Source organism: Podarcis tiliguerta, assembly GCF_965153285.1.
Source record: "Podarcis tiliguerta genome assembly, chromosome: 12".
NCBI lineage: Eukaryota > Metazoa > Chordata > Lepidosauria > Squamata > Lacertidae > Podarcis > Podarcis tiliguerta.
In genome coordinates, this window is record NC_139545.1 from 53,623,449 (window position 1) to 53,640,723 (window position 17,275).

At 46.3% G+C, this 17,275-nt stretch overlaps 1 protein-coding gene across 1 annotated transcript in view; it reads right to left on the reverse strand.

The window, feature by feature from the left end:
- OBSCN (obscurin, cytoskeletal calmodulin and titin-interacting RhoGEF) overlaps positions 1-17,275 on the reverse strand; it is a 263,533-nt gene that overhangs the window by 165,758 nt on the left and 80,500 nt on the right. Inside the window, exons 29-38 of the mRNA XM_083405850.1 lie at positions 16,893-17,162; positions 15,828-16,094; positions 14,187-14,456; positions 13,189-13,455; positions 11,156-11,422; positions 6,214-6,480; positions 3,501-3,767; positions 1,766-2,029; positions 935-1,201; positions 66-329 (exon numbers count right to left, since the gene is read on the reverse strand). Of these exons, the coding sequence (XP_083261976.1) occupies positions 66-329; positions 935-1,201; positions 1,766-2,029; positions 3,501-3,767; positions 6,214-6,480; positions 11,156-11,422; positions 13,189-13,455; positions 14,187-14,456; positions 15,828-16,094; positions 16,893-17,162 (2,670 nt within the window). The remainder of the gene's footprint in view (positions 1-65; positions 330-934; positions 1,202-1,765; positions 2,030-3,500; positions 3,768-6,213; positions 6,481-11,155; positions 11,423-13,188; positions 13,456-14,186; positions 14,457-15,827; positions 16,095-16,892; positions 17,163-17,275) is intronic.

A 17,275-nucleotide genomic window follows, 5' to 3' on the forward strand; every position in this document is an offset into this window, starting at 1 on the left:
AAACCGCAAGAGAAGTCTGACTATATATAAGGTACAGGTTATATCTCTACATTTCTTTTCTTTACCATTCACTGTCAAGCTAGCTGTAGTCTTCTGTCCTCCGCACTTGCAAGTGTAGTCTCCAGAATCTGCTACATCCAAGTCATGGATCACCAGCTCAGCACAAGGACCTTCCTGCTTAATTTCGTACTTGCCACCTGGTTTGAGTGCCCTTTGCCCCTTCCGCCATTCCACGGGGGCAGCCTTGCTCAGCGTGCAGAGCAATGTGGTTGTCTCGCCCTCTGTAACCTCCTTGCTTTTTAGTTCTTCTTGGAAAAATACAGGCAGTGCTAAAGAATGCAATATGGGTAGAGAGAAAGGGTCAGATCACTGGAGGACCTCTGAGGTTTTGATGCTTTAGCACACTGGGAAGGTCCGTGTTGCTAGGAAGCAACTGGCGTCAAGACCAACCAACACAAAGGTTTAGCTGTGCCGCAACCATCACCAGACCCCTATGTAGCAGCAACACGGGGGCATTTTGCGGGGAGAGGTATAACTGCATTATTTTATGTATCAAAATATGGGGGGGGGGGAGGACAGGGAAGAAAAAGAAGCCCCGGGAGACCAGCAGCAAGAGATCCACAAAACCACTTCCAAACTCGAGAGGAGGTGGAGTTGCTGGCTTCATGCCCTCTCCACGTATGCGGGGGCTGGCTCTCAGCCTCCGCGCGATTAAGGGGATCCCTGGCAGCGTCATCCCCTGGCCAGCCAATCGGTTGGCCTAGGGGGCGTGGCTTGCACGATATCACACTGACGCGGCCAGGGACCTCCCTCTTTTGTCGCCTCAGCTCATTGGCAAGACCAACAGCAAGAGATCCACAAAGACATGTTGCAAGAGCGGCTGGATTAAGCATGTTTGTTAGCAGGCTTTAACTGTGGGCATAAGGTCCATTACCATTCACTTTCACGGCTGCAGTAGTCTTCTGATCTCCACACACGCAGGTGTAGCTTCCAGCATCCGTCAGTTCCAGATCTTGGATGGTCAGCTCAGCAAAGCGACCTTCTAGCCTCATTCTGTATTTTTCACTCGGTTTCAGCACCTTTTGATCCTTCAGCCACTCAACGGAGTCAACGGCCTTGGTCAACTCACAATGCAGAGTGGCTGTTCCGCTCTCTGTTGCTTCCTCATTCTTTAGTCCCATTTTGAACTGTGCTGCCAAGGCTGAAGGACGCAGAATGAACAGATACTGTGTCAACAACCACAAGTTATGGGGAGCCTCTCTCACTCTCTGGCATGCTGCTGAATTGTGCAATTCACCCCCCAGTTATGGGGAACGATCCTGGACATGCTTCCAGCAAATCCTGCCAATTTCCAACTTGGGGGGCAGAAAAGAACTTCCGAATGGGATTATCCTTAGGAATGAAGGGGTGCCCCATTAAGAGGAGGCTGGCCAGAGAATTGAAATAATAACTCAGATATGAAACGGCCAACCTTTTCTTAATGATGACAGAACCACACAGTATATCTCATACCTTGTGCACGTCATGCCATGTCATTTGCGAGAGGAACTTTGCAAATCACGTAAGCATGCAACAGCGACACCTTACGACACCTGCGAAACTGGAGAAGAGCAAAGCAGGGAGGCTGCATGCCGGCATGACAGCGAAGGACAAGACGGAGGAAAAGTAGAGCCGAAGACAGAGCTTTGTAACAAACATAAATTAAGCAGGTTGGGGGAGATGGCAGAATCACTCCAAAAGGCTGGTAGCTTTGTTGTGTTTTTACCATTCACTGTTAAGACAGCTGTTGTCTTTTGGTCTGCAGCAGAACATGTGTAATCCCCAGCATCCTTGAGGTCCAGATCGTGGATCGTCAATTCAGCCACAGTTCCTTCTTTCTTCATTCTGTATTTGCTGCTGGGCCTCAGACCTTTCTCCCCCTTCATCCACTCCACTGGAGCAGACTTGTTCAGCTCACAGTGCAGAGTAACTATCCCACCTTGTGTGGCTTCCGTGTTCTTTAGCGGTTCTTTGAAGCGGGTAGGTATGGCTGGAGGATGAAGGGATTTCAAATGTATATACACACACACATGAGGGTGACTTGCCAGCTTTAGCATCTGATTCAGTTATACATGACACTGCCTCCAACCCAAGATTTCACATGGTCGTTTCAAATCAAACATCTAAACTTTTCTGCAGCCCCTGGGAATTTATGCCTCTCTTCTCTGACCTTTCTTTCCCCTGTTTTCATTCCCCTCTCAGACTCATCCCCCACTCTGGCACACTCTTCTTCCTATCATTCTTTTGAACTCTTCCATGTCCCAACCCTGCTCCCCTTGGGCCTTGTCTAGTCTACGCCTCTTTCCCTAGGCCCACAGGCTCTCCATGAACCACTGAAACTCCCAAGCAGTTCAGCTTATTATGGCTGTCATCACAAAATTGCCTAGCTCATTATGATAAGGATTTAGGGCACTTCCAGACTATTGCTATTGCCAGGTGGAATTCACCACATACCGGCAAATCGAGGTTGTTCAGCTGTAGTTAACTAGGCAGTCTCGCACACACACAGAAATCACCTCCCTCAAAGACTGGACTTTCTTACCATAAGGAAAGTTATGGGGAAGTATGGGATAACACCTTTCACGCAACATTGTCTAACAACTCGGAATGGTTGCTCATTAAATAGCTGGTGTCATCTAATCTCCGCACAAACAAATCAGGATGAATGCTCAATAATGACCACTCTCCCATCAACCAGAGGGCACCCCGATCCCTGAGACAACGACAGAAATTCCTGGTCCGCCTCCCCACATCACACCCCTTTGAGGTTCCTGACAAACCTCAGTTCTGATGAACCTATCTGTGGCGGGGGGGGCGGAGCACTTTGCGTAGTTAAAAGGGGCGGAGCCTACCTGAGAGCACGCACTCAACAGAAAAGCCAGGATACTAATCTTCCAAACATGCAAAGGCTCCTCCAGATGTGCTTTTTATTGTGCATTCATGGTGAATTGTGCTCATGATGGTATCGGGGAAGTTATACACAATCCCATTTTCAATGTTTTTTGCGCCTGCAAACGTTTTGTGGCTGGCATGCTGCCTGCAACTTCCTCCTGAAATCCTATAACGTTTCATACCCCCCAAATGACATGCATTTTGCTTTTTGTCCCAATCTTGTAGTGCAAGAGTCCCCCTGCAGGCAGCAATAATGCAGGAACGCTGCAGATGCATTGCAGAACAGTCCAGAGTGGACAGTCCAGTATAAATCCATCACTATTATTGCATCAACGGACATGTTGCGGAATAGACCCATGCACCAAAAAAAACCCTAGGAGAAAAACTCCCCAATTTGGAGGCGCCCTCTGTAATAAACACAGCACGGAAAACCCCAATGAACTTCCTAAAAATATCAAGCTGGTAGGATTGTATACCACGTATTTGCTAAGCAAGCTAAAACTCAGAGTAGATACATATAAAATGGGAATAAATGCAATAATGAGATGGATGCATCCCCATTACCCTACCATGGATTTTGACCTGAGCTGTGCTCTGCTTATCTCCGGCATCACAGGTATATCTGCCACCATCCTCTGGCTCTGAATTGTGGATGAACAGCTCAGCCACACACCCCTCCAGCTTCATCTTATATTTGTCACTAGCCCGAAGGACCGTCGCTCCTTTCTTCCAGGCCACAGATATGTCCGGCTTGTTGAGCACGCAGCGCAAAGCTACGGTGTCTCCTTCTTCCTTTTCCACATCTTTAAGCTCTTGCTTAAAAAGAACTGGCAAGGCTAAAATGTACAACCAGGGTGAAGGGGAAATGGCAAAAGTTAAGCACTGCGGCGGAACTGCATGTAACAGCCACACGCAGCAAGGACCACTCCCACCCCACTCCCACCCCAATACGCAGGAACAGATGGAAAACTCAAATTTTGTCAATGGTTTTGGCTTCAGGGAGGTAGTGTCTAAATCGGGGGTTGTCAACCTGGTCCCTACTGCCCACTAGTGGGAGTTTCAGGATTCTAGGTGGGCGGTAGTAGGTTCTACGGCACAAGCTGAATCCTCCTTCTATCGAGCACTGGTGGGTGGTAAGGAAATTTTACCATCAAGAAAGATGCATTAGTAGGCGGTAGGTATAGAATGTTAGAAGACATCAGATTAAACGTAAAAGGTTATTAGTAAAAAGTTTAAAAATTAAAGGATCTAATATTTTAAGATACAAGAAAATCAAGTTATATTAAGATACTAAAATTAAGATTAAAAATAATTAAGACAGGGGGAAGGGATTTGTTGTCTGAATATATGATTTGGAATACAGAGAAGGGAGGTCTAGGGAAGTCGGAGAAATAAGTTAATGCAAGGAATATAATGAAGATAAAATTGTTTTTATTTTTGTTCTTTTTTCTTCTTTTTGATACTTTTTGCTGTTTTGTGTTGTGTAATCTTGTATGTTTCTTGGTTTTTGTTGTTGTTTATTTTTTGTGATTTCATTTCTTATGTAAAACTTAATAAAATATTTATTTAAAAAAAATAGTAGGCGGTAGGTATAAACAGGTTGACTACCCCTGGTCTAAATCCTAGTTCTCCCTGCCAACAGAAAACTAGCATTTCAGGGAGAAGGTCTAGCTACAACCCATCTCCCCGCCACTTGCCATTTTCTGTCCTGTGAGCCCCCTAACCCAACTGCAGTGGTACAGCATGGAGCAGCTCAGAAAGGAAATGGCTTGCTTGGGAGTCTGGCAAAAAAAATACCTCATCATCAGAGCCATCACTTTGGATCAGTGGTGGAGAACCTCAGACCAAGAGGCCACATGTGGCCCTCAAAGCCTCTCTATGTGGCCCTTGGGACTCTCCACAAGCCACAAACCCTTTCCCTAGTTATGCCCCTCAGAAGCCCATTTTGCACCCTCTTTGGGTGTTTCTGCCTGGCTGGAATGTGTCCTTGGACTCTGAGAATGCTTCCAGTTTCTCTGGATGGAGGATGAAGAGAGGTGTGCAAGTGGGTGTAGAAACTCGCCTACTGTGCAGAGGTAAAATTCGCACCAGTTGCTCTGCTCCCTTTCACCTCTGGCCCTGCCCGCCATGGGCATGTGGCCCCTGGAAGGCTGCCCAGGAGGAAATGTGGCCCTCGATCTGGAAAGCATTCCCAACCACATCTTTCAACTGCCATATGTCCGCTGCAGAGATGGTTAATTTGGATCTTACAAACATGGAACTTCTTTACACAGGCTTAGCCCTACAATATAGGCCAAAGATTCAACCATGAGTGATGATGTCAGGGGGCTGCCATTGAACGGGGAGGGAGGCCGGGGGGGGGGGCGCTGGGATACAGAGAGCCTCCGAAACTCCTGAGGAGCAGTTCCTCTTCCAGCGTTGGGAAAAGCCACAACTCCAGTGGAGAAGAGAGGGAAGAGGCCAGCCAAGTGAGGAAAGGGCTTGAGGATGCTGCTGTGAGTCCCAGCGCCTCACCTAGCCAGGCTGGCCAGGAGGGACACAATCCACTTCTGTCGCCCACCTTGCGCAGAGGGGTGAAACGCAAGGAGGGGAGGAGGAGGCTTGAGGTGCCAAAGTTCTTATGTTGGGGGAGAAGCCGGAAGAGGCCACTCCCGGATTCTGCAAGTGACTGAGATGGACATGAACTTTGTAGATCTGCACTGTAAATAGTTGGCACAATAAAACCTTTAAAAGCCAGGTCAGAGTCCTGCCTGGTTACTCACGAGCAACCACCACCACCATCTGACAGATGGAAGCAGAATGGTATGGTTAGACGCACGTCGCCTAAAACATACAACTCACACTCAGAGAGGTCGGGTTGCATGGTGGCGCTGTGGGTTAAACCACAGAACCTAGGACTTGCCGATCAGAAGGTTGGCGGTTCGAATCCCCGTGACAGGGTGAGCTCCTGTTGCTCGGTCCCTGCTCCTGCCAACCTAGCAGTTCGAAAGCACGTCAAAGTGCTAGTAGATAAATAGGTACCACTGTGGTGGGAAGGTAAAAGGTGTTTCCGTGCGCTGCTCTGGTTCTCCAGAAGCGGCTTAGTCATGCTGGCCACATGACCCGGAAGCTGTGCCAATAAAGCGAGATGACCCCAGAGTCGGCCACGACTGGACCTAATGGTCAGGGGTCCCTTTACCTACTGCAGTGAGCAAATTTCACATGCATGGCATTTCTGTGAAGGCCCCCTATTAAATTATGGCATAGATAACTGAGCACCGCGATACTAGTGGCTCTTCCTACCCGTCACTTGCACTCGAGCCGAGGTCTTTAGCTCGCCAGCGCTGCAGGTATAATCCCCAGCATCAGAACTCTTTACATCCCGGATCACTAGCTCTGCCACAGCGCCACGCTGCTTCAGCTCATACTTGTCGCCGGCCTGCAGGACTTGGTTTCCCTTCATCCACTGCACCGGCAGGTCTGCCTTGTTAAGCTCACAGGTAAGCCGCACCTTGCTTCCTTCCTCAGCTTCCCTGTTCTGCAGTTCTTGCTGGAAAAGAACTGGAAGGGCTAAAATGCAGAATTGAAGAAGAAGAAGAGTTTGGATTTGATATCCCGCTTTATCACTACCCGAAGGAGTCTCAAAGCGGCTAACATTCTCCTTTCGCTTCCTCCCCCACAGCAAACACTCTGTGAGGTGAGTGGGGCTGAGAGACTTCAAAGAAGTGTGAGTGGCCCAACGTCACACAGCAACTGCATGCAGAGGAGCGGGGAATCGAACCCGGTTCACCAGATTGCAAAACTACCGCTCTTAACCACTACACCACACTGGCTCCAGTGTGAACATGGTGAACATGGGCCAGAAGGAGAGGCTTAAGAAAAGTTGTGGGTTCTTTGCTTCCCCAACAGCTTTTGCAAGAAGGAATTTGAAGCAAATAATAATAATAATAAAATTCAACTGATGGAAATGTCATTTAACTACTGTTCTAACCACCTATGCTCCACATAGGGGGAAAGCTTAAGAATATTACAGTTACCAACTTGATAACTTAATGCTTTAAAAAAGGGGGGGGAATAATACAATTAGGTTCACCTGAACTGTAAGGTTTACATTCCCCACCCATTGATTTAAACATATGGTAAAGATCAAAGCAGGTAATATCTAATTAACACATAGCACATAACATAAGATACACATCTAGGTATCTATGTGGACTTTGGCAAAATAAAGACAGGTGGATTTTGGCGTAATAGACAACAGCAAATATGTAGATGCTCTGATAGTTCAAAAATAGTTTCTGTTGGTAGACAGTGAGGTGGAGTTGCAGTACATCTGTAGTCAAAGGACTGGGAAGAAGCTTATGAGTTATGTATCTTTCTTTTAAAAAAAAAAAAAGGTAGGATTTGCCATTTGGTAATTTCACATCACATTTCAAACTCCCTTCTAGCATAAGATTATTGAGGAGGGACATCTCTTCTGAAGCAGACACTTGCATCCAAGCCAAAGGACTATTTTTCTCCCTTCCTGCTAGTCCACACTTCCTGTAGAAAGGTCACACGAACACAGATGGGCCTCTTCATCCTCTATGGTTTTATTAGTCCAAGTTCTTAGATGTAGTCATCCATAGCTGCCAGTACAGGAAATATTGATGATTGCCGCAATAGCTCAGTTGGTAGAGGCTCTTAATCTTGGATTGTGAGTTTGAGTCCCGTGTTGGGCAAAATCTGCACTGCAGGGGGTTGGAGTAGATGACCCTAATGGTCCCTTCCAACTCTGCAATTCTATTCTATAATTCTATGAGAATTAATTCTATGAGAACCCTTCTCAACATGATTTCATCATGATTCTAGCACGGTTTACCATCTTCCATTTCTAGAAACTTGACATCCTTCTGTAGCTTCGTTTAGAGGAAAACTGTTTCCAAGCAAATAGAACTGGATATGTAGTGGGTGGGAGTGTGGGTGGGAGAAGCTGCTGTCTCTCAGCAAATTTTCAGTTTGCCCCAGAACAACAGAAAAAGATCTTTAAACAACAGAACAGGTGGAAATTAACGTTGATCAGATATCCATAGTATATCAACAGGACAGCTTTAGGTTGGAAAGATAGAGGAAAATGGACAGTAGAGGCATGGAATAGTTATTTGTTTGAACCTATTCAGTCGGACATTGTCACAGTCATGTCACAGGAAACAACGTGGAAGGTCAAGTCCACCACGATAAGTGGATAAAGTGGATAAAAAACTACTGGAACAAAGGACATTTGGTGTAAACTAAATTTGCTATGCCCCTGGCATATGGATATGGGGGGGGGGGGGGTTGTATGGGAAATTTAAAATTGGAAGGAGATAATAGTATGTAAAAATCCCAAACTTGAATAAAACTTTTTTAAAAAAAGTATACCAACATTAGCAACAATCCTTCTTTTGTACCATGTGAATTCTTTCCAGGCATATGGAGCTACCGATTATATTCTGCAGAGATCTGTATAAGCTGATAAAGTGCATCCATTCTACGTACTCAAGGAGAATAATTTCTTTCAAGTAGAATACTCTGGATCCTGTTGACACCTGGAGTGCTCTCTGGTCCAAAGCGAAACACTTCAGTTGATTTCATATTCAACTATGAAGTCCACTGATGAAGTCACATAGAATAGACTATATGTTCTTTTCTTATGTTCTTTTCAGGACCTTGGAAAGCTCCAAGGTAATGCAGACGTTGCTCCAATCTAAAGCCTAAAATTGGTCTGTTGGTCTGAGATCATTTTCAACCCAGTTGCAAACTTAGCATTGATAATCAGAGTGCTTAATACAACACAACTAACATTTATTTCCATTGTAATGAGAATATTTGCTCTCTTGGCTTGACAGTGAATCATAGAATTGTAGACCTGGAAGGTACCTAAGGGTCATCTAGTCCAATTCCCTGCAATGCAGAAATCTCAACAGGTGGTCCCCCATCCAATTTGAAACCATAGCAGACCCTTCTTAGCTTTGCAAATGTGCTAGCAGTTTTATTGCTGCACCACTGGGAGACTCCCGTTTCTTTGTATCACCTTCTATATCTCACTTTCCGTTTTATACATGAGAAGGGGTCTTCAAATCTTGACAGGGTATTCCGGAAGTTAAAGATGCACCTCCCAAAATGGTTTAGAATTTACAGATTATTTGCAGAGGCAGGTCAATAATAAACTTGGAGGATAACAACTACTACCCACAATGGTCATGTTTTACCTCCACTGTTGGAGACAGTATGCACCTGAAGAGGAGAGGCTGGTCCACTAGGGTGAATGGCACACTGCCCCACCAATCCCAGTCTGCTCTCAGTCAGCTCTTGCCTGTCTGCCTTCTTACTTGCATCCAGTTCAGGGAGGCACTGCCCGTCAGTTTCTTCACCCTTGGTCTCTGTTTTGACTGTGTAGAACTCAAGAGGTAGAAGGATAGGGAAAAAACTAAAACTACCTGGCTCTGCTTGTCATTGGCTCCAGCCCATGAGTTCCAATGGGCACTCACCACCACTGATCCTTCTTTATATTTGCAAGTAACAGTAACATCCAAAGGCACTTTCTGGGCCAGTACAACAATTGCTGGAATGGAGGCTGTATGCTTCTGAATGGCAGCTGCTGGGAATCACAGGTGGAGAGAGTGATGTTGCGCTCATGTCCTGCTTGTGGGTTAGGCACAGGCAATTGGTTGGCAACTGTGGGAAACAGAATGTTGGACTAAATGGGCCTTTGGCCTGACCCAGCAGGGCTCTTCTTATGTTCTTTTCAGGACCTTGGAAAGCTCCAAGGTAATGCAGACGTTGCTCCAATCTAAAGCCTAAAATTGGTCTGTTGAGACCATACAGGGAAGCCAAGAAGTTTTTGGGTAGCTAGTATGACACAGAGCAGAATTGAGTTTGCTTGCTTGAGTGGTCCAAGCTGCTGGTCTCCAGGTCAGAATCCAACATCAAATCCAGACAGAAATGAGCTGTAGCACCAAGTGAAAAGCATCTCACCTCCAATGGGGTGAGCTTTGAACTGCAAACTTCCTCACCCTTTTGCTTCCACCATCATACAAATTAGAAGAATCTAGTGCTTGCCTTCATCTAGTTTACCCTCTATTGCAGTCGTCATGCCTGGGTCATTTTTCATGAGTGGCTTCCTCATTAAATGCCTCAAAGCAGCAGATCCTTTGAGTGACAACTGCATCTGAAAGTAGCATCCCCCGATACAACCCATTGTCACCTGATTCAGCTTTATTCCAAACCTATTGTGCATCGTATATTATGTTGTAGGGATCAACCACTTGCATATAGCAGACACCTTTAAATCAAACATGCATGTTCCAGGCCTTTGGTTATTGGCCTGGAAAAAGGAACACGAGCACAAAATAAAACATCAAGAAGTTTCCATTGTAAGGCATAGTTCAAAGAGAAGTGCCTCTCACTTATCACAAGCCTGTAATATAAAGAGACTTAGATACACGTCCATGATTGCTGATAAAGGAAAGAATATGAAAAAGTTACATGTTGTAGTAAATACAGTATATGCCAATACAGATTTCATCGTGCAGGAGACTAGTTTAATTAGACAAGTCATGGTTACAATCTACAACAGCCTTCCTCCAACATAGTGCCCTACAAATGTTGTACAAATTATAAATTCTTGTTGTTGGACTACAACTCCCCTCATCCCTGATCACTGGCTATGCTCGCTGAGGCTGATGGGAGTTGAAGTCCAGCATCATCAGAAAGGCATGAGGTTGGGAATGGCTGATCTACAGTGGCTTGGGCTATTTGTTGTACCATCTTAGGCAAAATTACATTAATGTAAGAACTGCTCCAGTATTCTGGTTTCCTTACACGCTCTGGAGAAAACACAGGAAGCTGCTTTATATCAAGTGAATTCATTCATCTGTCGAGAATTTCTGACAGTAACTTGCAACACTGAACTGTAGAGTCGGAAGGGACTGTGAGGGTCATCTAGTCCAGCCCCCCAACATGGGTCTTGAACCCACAACCCTGAGATTAAGGGTCTCATGTTCTACTGACTGAGCTATCCCAGGGTTTCAGGCAGGAGACTTTCTCAGCTGCACTGGAGACACCAAGGTTTAGGCCTTGGATCTTTTGCATGCACATCATGTGCTCTACCACCCAACTATGGCCTTTTCCATTTATTTGACAAAATCTAAATGCTGGGACTACAGGCTGAATTCCCCCCCCCCCATGGCAATAACTAATGAGACAAACCACACAACGTTCATACCTTGCACTACCACCTTTGCGCTCGACTGGGTCTCGCCAATGTCACAGGTATAAATGTCACTGTCGTCCTCCTGTAAGTCGTTCACTGTGAGTTGCAGGACTGTCCCCTTCTGGCTGATCTCGTATTTCTTGCTCGCCTTGAGGTCCGTAATCCCTTTCCTCCAGGTCACAGCAGAAGCCGGCTTCTTCGTTTCGCAAGTAAGAACTGCTTTTTTATTTTCCTCCAGCTTCAGGTCCGTAAGGTCTTTGATGAAGCAGTTTCCTGCTTCTGAAAGGAAATGCAATAAAGGGATACCTAAGTGAGCACTCACATCAAACACAGCGACAGAGATAAATGAAACAATGGCTCAAGGATGGTGGCTATATGAAGTTTCACACGCCACAACCCAAACACACAGCACCACCTTGGAGCAATTTACAAGGCTCGCAATAGACAGGGAAGAATGTTCACCACCACTTGACACTTGCAGGATATAAATGGAATGAGGTTGAATCCTGACAAGACAGAAGTACTGTTCTTGGGGGACAGGGGGTGGGCTGGTGTGGAAGACTCCCTGGTCCTGGATGGGGTAACTGTGCCCCTGAAAGACCAGGTGCGCAGCCTGGGAGTCATTTTGGACTCACAGCTGTCCATGGAGGCGCAGGTTAATTCTGTGTCCAGGGCAGATGTCTACCAGCTCCATCTGGTACACAGGCTGAGACCCAACCTGCCCACGGACTGTCTCGCCAGAGTGGTGCATGCTCTAGTTATCTCTCGCTTGGACTACTGCAATGTTCTCTATGTGGGGCTACCTTTGAAGCTGACCTGGAAGCTACAACTAATCCAGAATGCGGCAGCTAGACTGGTGACTGGGGGCGGCCACCGAGACCACATAACACCGGTCTTGAAAGACCTACATTGGCTCCCAGTACGTTTCTGAGCACAATTCAAAGTGTTGATGTTGGCCTTTAAAGCCCTAAATGGCCTCAGCCCAGTATACCTGAAGGTGCGTCTCCACTCACATCATTCTGCCCGGACACTGAGGTCCAGCGCCGAGGGCCTTCTGGCGGTTCCCTCACTGCGAGAAGCAAAGCTACAGGGAACCAGGCAGAGGGCCTTCTCAGTGGTGGCACCCGCCCTGTGGAACACCCTCCCATCAGATGTCAAAACGAACACCTACCAGACTTTTAGAAGACATCTGAAGGCAGCCCTGTTCAGGGAAGTTTTTAATGTGTGACATTTTAACGTGTTTTTAATCTTTGTTGGAAGCCACCCAGAGTGGCTGGGGAAACTCAGCCAGATTATGATGAAAGAGAGAAGAGAGCAAAATCCTAATCATCTAGCCTGGTTAGAGACCCCTCTCTTCTGAATTGTATTTAAAACAGGCTGATGGAGCGCAGTGAGGTCATTGCCAGCAACTGGACCATTTCTGCCTTATTTTATACTTCCTTTTTGCTTGCTGCTTTTATATTCAAGTCTAGATTATTTATTTCTGTAATATGGAATACCCCCCCCCCCCCGTATTTGGCAAACTGTTGGTGGTTGTGCTTTGAATTGCACATTGTTTCAGAAACTGCAGATTTGGTGAAAGGTAAAGGGACCCCTGACCATTAGTCCCAGTCGTGGCCGATTCTGGGGTTGCAGTGCTCATCTCGCTTTACTGGCCGAGGGAGCCGGCATACAGCTTCCGGGTCATGTGGCCAGCATGACTAAGCCGCTTCTGGCGAACCAGAGCAGTGCACGGAAACGCCATTTATCTTCCCGCCAGAGCGGTACCTATTTATCTACTTGCACTTTGATGTGCTTTCAAACTACTAGGTTGGTAGGAGCAGGGACTGAGCAACGGGAGCTCACCCCGTCGTGGGGATTCAAACGGCAGACTTTCTGATCGGCAAGTCCTAGGCTCTGTGGTTTAACCCACAGTGGTGGGTTTGCCTTTAAATGCAAATTTAAATCTAGTTTCTCTCCAACCGTTGTGGAACCAAACTGCATTTCAGAAAATTTCCTTTCCGATTGCTGATTGGATCTACTCTTTGCAAGGCACCACGACTCACCTTCCACAGTAAGCGTTGCTTTTGTTTTAGAGATTTCGGTCTCGCATGTGTATTCTCCACTGTCCTTGACTGAGGCATCGTGGATGATCAGTATGACACGGGTCCCCTCCTCGCGTAGGTCATACTTTTGGCTCCTCCGAATCTCTTTGCCATCCTTGCGCCACTTAATGTTGCCGTCCCACTTGGACAAGTCACAACTCAAGCTAGTCTCCTGCCCCACCAGCGCGGTCTTGTCCTCCAGCTCACGAACAAATTCTGCTGGCTTTTCTAAAGGGAAAGGAAGCAAAAGAATCTTTCTATTAAGAAGAAAAATAACCCCTCAGGTTTATCATCTTTTTTACTATGTTGGAGAATTTTTTTTGGGGGGGAGGGACTCTGTAGTAAAGGAGCAACAAGACAAAGAACTGAGATCCAGCAGCACCTTCTGTTTCATCTTATAAACATGTGCTGAAAATGTTTCTGTCCCATCATGCTTATGCAATTAGGAATAAATCTTTCCAAAGCAGGTAGCTGATTTCTGATTTTAACATGCTTATATGGTTGTATGATTTTATGAATAGTTGTTGCAAACCGCTCTGATTTTTCAAAAACAAATAGTGGTATAAAAGGTAAAGGGACCCCTGACCATTAGATCCGGTCATGGCCGACTCTGGGGTTGCGGCGCTCATCTTGCTTTATTGGCCGAGGGAGCCGGCGTACATCTTCTGGGTCATGTGGCCAGCATGACTAAGCCGCTTCTGGCAAACCAGAGTAGCGCACAGAAACACCGTTTACCTTCCCGCCAGAGCGGTACCTATTTATCTACTTGCACTTTGAGGTGCTTTTGAACTGCTAGGTTGGCAGGAGCAGTGACCAAGCAACGGGAGCTCACCCCGTCGCGGGGATATATTTTCATAAATAAATAAACTAAATAGTGCCATTTTATAATCTGTTGAGACTGTCCATGTACCAAACAGATGTTCCTGCTTAAGATGCACACCCAAATTTCCTCTACGCACCTTTCACGACTAGAGTGGCTTTGGAGCTTAAGTCACCAAGCGAGAAAACAACCTCTCCAGCATCAGTGGCCATTGCTTTTTTAATATTGAGAGTGTATTTCCTCCCTTTGTTGAATGCTCTAACCCGTCCCTCGCGGCCCACTTCGGTTCCGTTGATGAGCCAGCGGCAATCTTCAGTGCTTTCGTGGGAGAGAACACATTCAAAGCTACAACTCTCCCCTTCCAGGACTTCCGTGTTTTTGAGGCGTTTGGTGACACCGATGTTCAGTTCTAAGAACAGAGATAAAAGGGTTATCAGAGAGGCTTTGGCTCCCTGCACAAGGCAAGTGCAATGCAGAGTGAGATCAGGGGAACCCCTGTGCAAACAGAGAACATGACTAAGGAATCCCCAGGGCATTTCCACAGAGGAAGTATGAACAGAAAAAAGCTCGTTTGGATGCATTTGAATGCATTTGTTATTTAAAAAGAGTATTGTCTTTGGGTCATTTCTCTAAGGTGGTCTTTTTTAAAAGTTTTTATGTGTTTATATGCCTATCACACTTTTAAACTTAAAATCCATTGTTGTATATTGTTTTAAATGTTTGTTTTGCTATTGGGATTGTAGCTCCATTTGTGTTTCTCAAGCTAGTCTCTGACTGTAATAAATGTCATGTTCATGAGTACAGTGGTACCTCGGGTTAAATACTTAATTCATTCCGGAGGTCCGTTCTTAACCTGAAACTGTTCTTAACCTGAAGCACCATGTGGCGTTTGCCTCCTAGGTGGGTCATAAGGAAAGGGTTAAATGAGTGTGATGTGATTGGCCAGAGAGAAACTGATAAGGAGGAGTTAGAGTGAGAGTCGGGGCTGTGTGGAAGTCAGTTGAGAGGTGGGAGTTGAAGAAGGAAGAGGGAGGATAAGTGTGGGCTGGTGGAGTTGTGTGGTGAGTGAGAGGAATTGTTAGGTGGAGTCATAGAATCATAAAATCATAGAATCATAGAGTTGGAAGAGACCACAAGGGCCATCGAGTCCAACTCCCTGCCAAGCAGGAAACACCATCAGATAGGTAGTTGAAATAATCAGTTTGAAGTTGTTAGGAATGCACAGGACAGTAAAGGAGCTAAGATTAAGAAACTGCCAAGGAAAATTAACTGAAACCATAAGCTTGTTCGTGCCTATAAATAAACGTGATTATTTGTTAATGGTAACAACTGTCTGGACTCCGTGATTACCCATGAGAAACGGGTTGGTGACAGCGAAGAAAGCAATCACAGTGGTGGCACAGGGTCAATAGACCGTCAAACGTCCGGGGGCCCTGTGTGATCGCCACACACCACTTTAGCTAATGGGGCCTCCTGCTGCCGCCGTGCCACTGGAGCACAATTTCTGTTCTCATCCTGAAGCAAAGTTCTTAACCTGAAGCACTATTTCTGGGTTAGCGGAGTCTGTAACCTGAAGCGTATGTAACCTGAGGCACCATTGTATTGTCTTCCGTAACATTCTGGTATGTTAGAACCCTAGGAAGGACAAGAAAAGATGGCAAAAGATACACAAAGCTGGCGCACATTTGTTTTGGCCCTCCGCTTGTGGTCTGGCTTGTGGGGTGCATGTTTACACCTTGCAACTCTACAGTTCCGGACTTCATAATGCAGCAGCCCCTACCTTGGACGCTGACTCTAGACTTGGCCACCTCTGTACCAAGGTCGCATGTATACAAGCCGGCATCAGCCTTGTCGAGGTCATGGATAATGAGACCCAGCGTCTTCCCAGCCTGAAGCATCTCGTACTTGTCGCTCGGGGTGAGTTCCACACCCTCCTTCTTCCAGATGGGCTTGACTTTTGCCTTGGAGACCTCGCACTCCAGGCTGACTGTGCTGCGCTCCTCTGCAGCAACATCATCCAGGGACTTCATGAAGACGGCAGGCTTCTCTGAAGAACGGTGCAACAAGGAAAGGAAACGGCAAAGTTTAGATCCAACTTTCTGGGTGTTACTTATTTCACAAAATAAATTAATAAATAATAATAATAATAATAATAATAATAATAATAATAATAATAATTTATTATTTATACCCCGCCCATCTGGCTGGGCTTCCCCAGCCACTCTGGGCAGCTTCCAAAAAGAATATTAAAATACTGTAATACATCAAACATTAAAAGCTTCCCTAAACAGGGCTGCCTTCAGATGTCTTCTAAAATCTGGTAGTTGTTGTTCTCTTTGACATCTGGTGGGAGGGCGTTCCACAGGGAGGGCGCCACTACTGAGAAGGCCCTCTGCCTGGTTCCCTGTAACTTGGCTTCTCGCAATGAGGGAACCGCCAGAAGGCCCTCAGCGCTGGACCTCAGTGTCCGGGCAGAACAATGGGGGTGGAGACGCTCCTTCAGATATACTGGACCGAGGCCATTTAGGGCTTGAAAGGTCAGCACCAACACTTTGAATTGTGCTCGGAAACGTACTGGGAGCCAATGTAGGTCTTTCAAGACGGGTGTTATATGGTCTCGGCGGCCGCTCCCAGTAACTAGTCTAGCTGGTCTATTCTGGATTAGTTGTAGTTTCCAGGTCACCTTCAAAGGTAGCCCCACGTACAGCGCATTGCAGTAGTCCAAGCGGGAGGTAACCAGAGCAGGCACCACTCTGGCCAGGCAGCATTCATACAGCATTCATACAGCAGCTTGATTGTAAGGCAAGCGAGGACCAAGGCCCTTAGGTGAAAAAAGGAAACTCACCTTTCACCTTCAGCCGAGCACTCTCGGTGACTTTCTTCTGAACCTTGATAGTCACTGAGCCAGCATCTTCTGGCATGACGTGTTTGAGCATCAGGCTGTGAGAGGTGCCCACCTTCTTGATCTCGTTGAAGTTGTTGGGGAAGAGGTGTGTGTCATTGAGGAACCATTCCACGTCGTCAATGTCTTCAGACAGCTCACAGGAGAAGAAGGCACAGTTCTCCTCCTCAATTTCCACATCTTCCAGATGCTTCGTTATCTCCACTTTGCGTTCTGTTTGAGGATTAGGCACACAATGAGGTTCCACAGTACAAGATGCTAACTTACCAGAACCATCTCCAGCTCTGCAAACAGCATGTTGCAAACTTCTTGCGGCCTCCATTCTA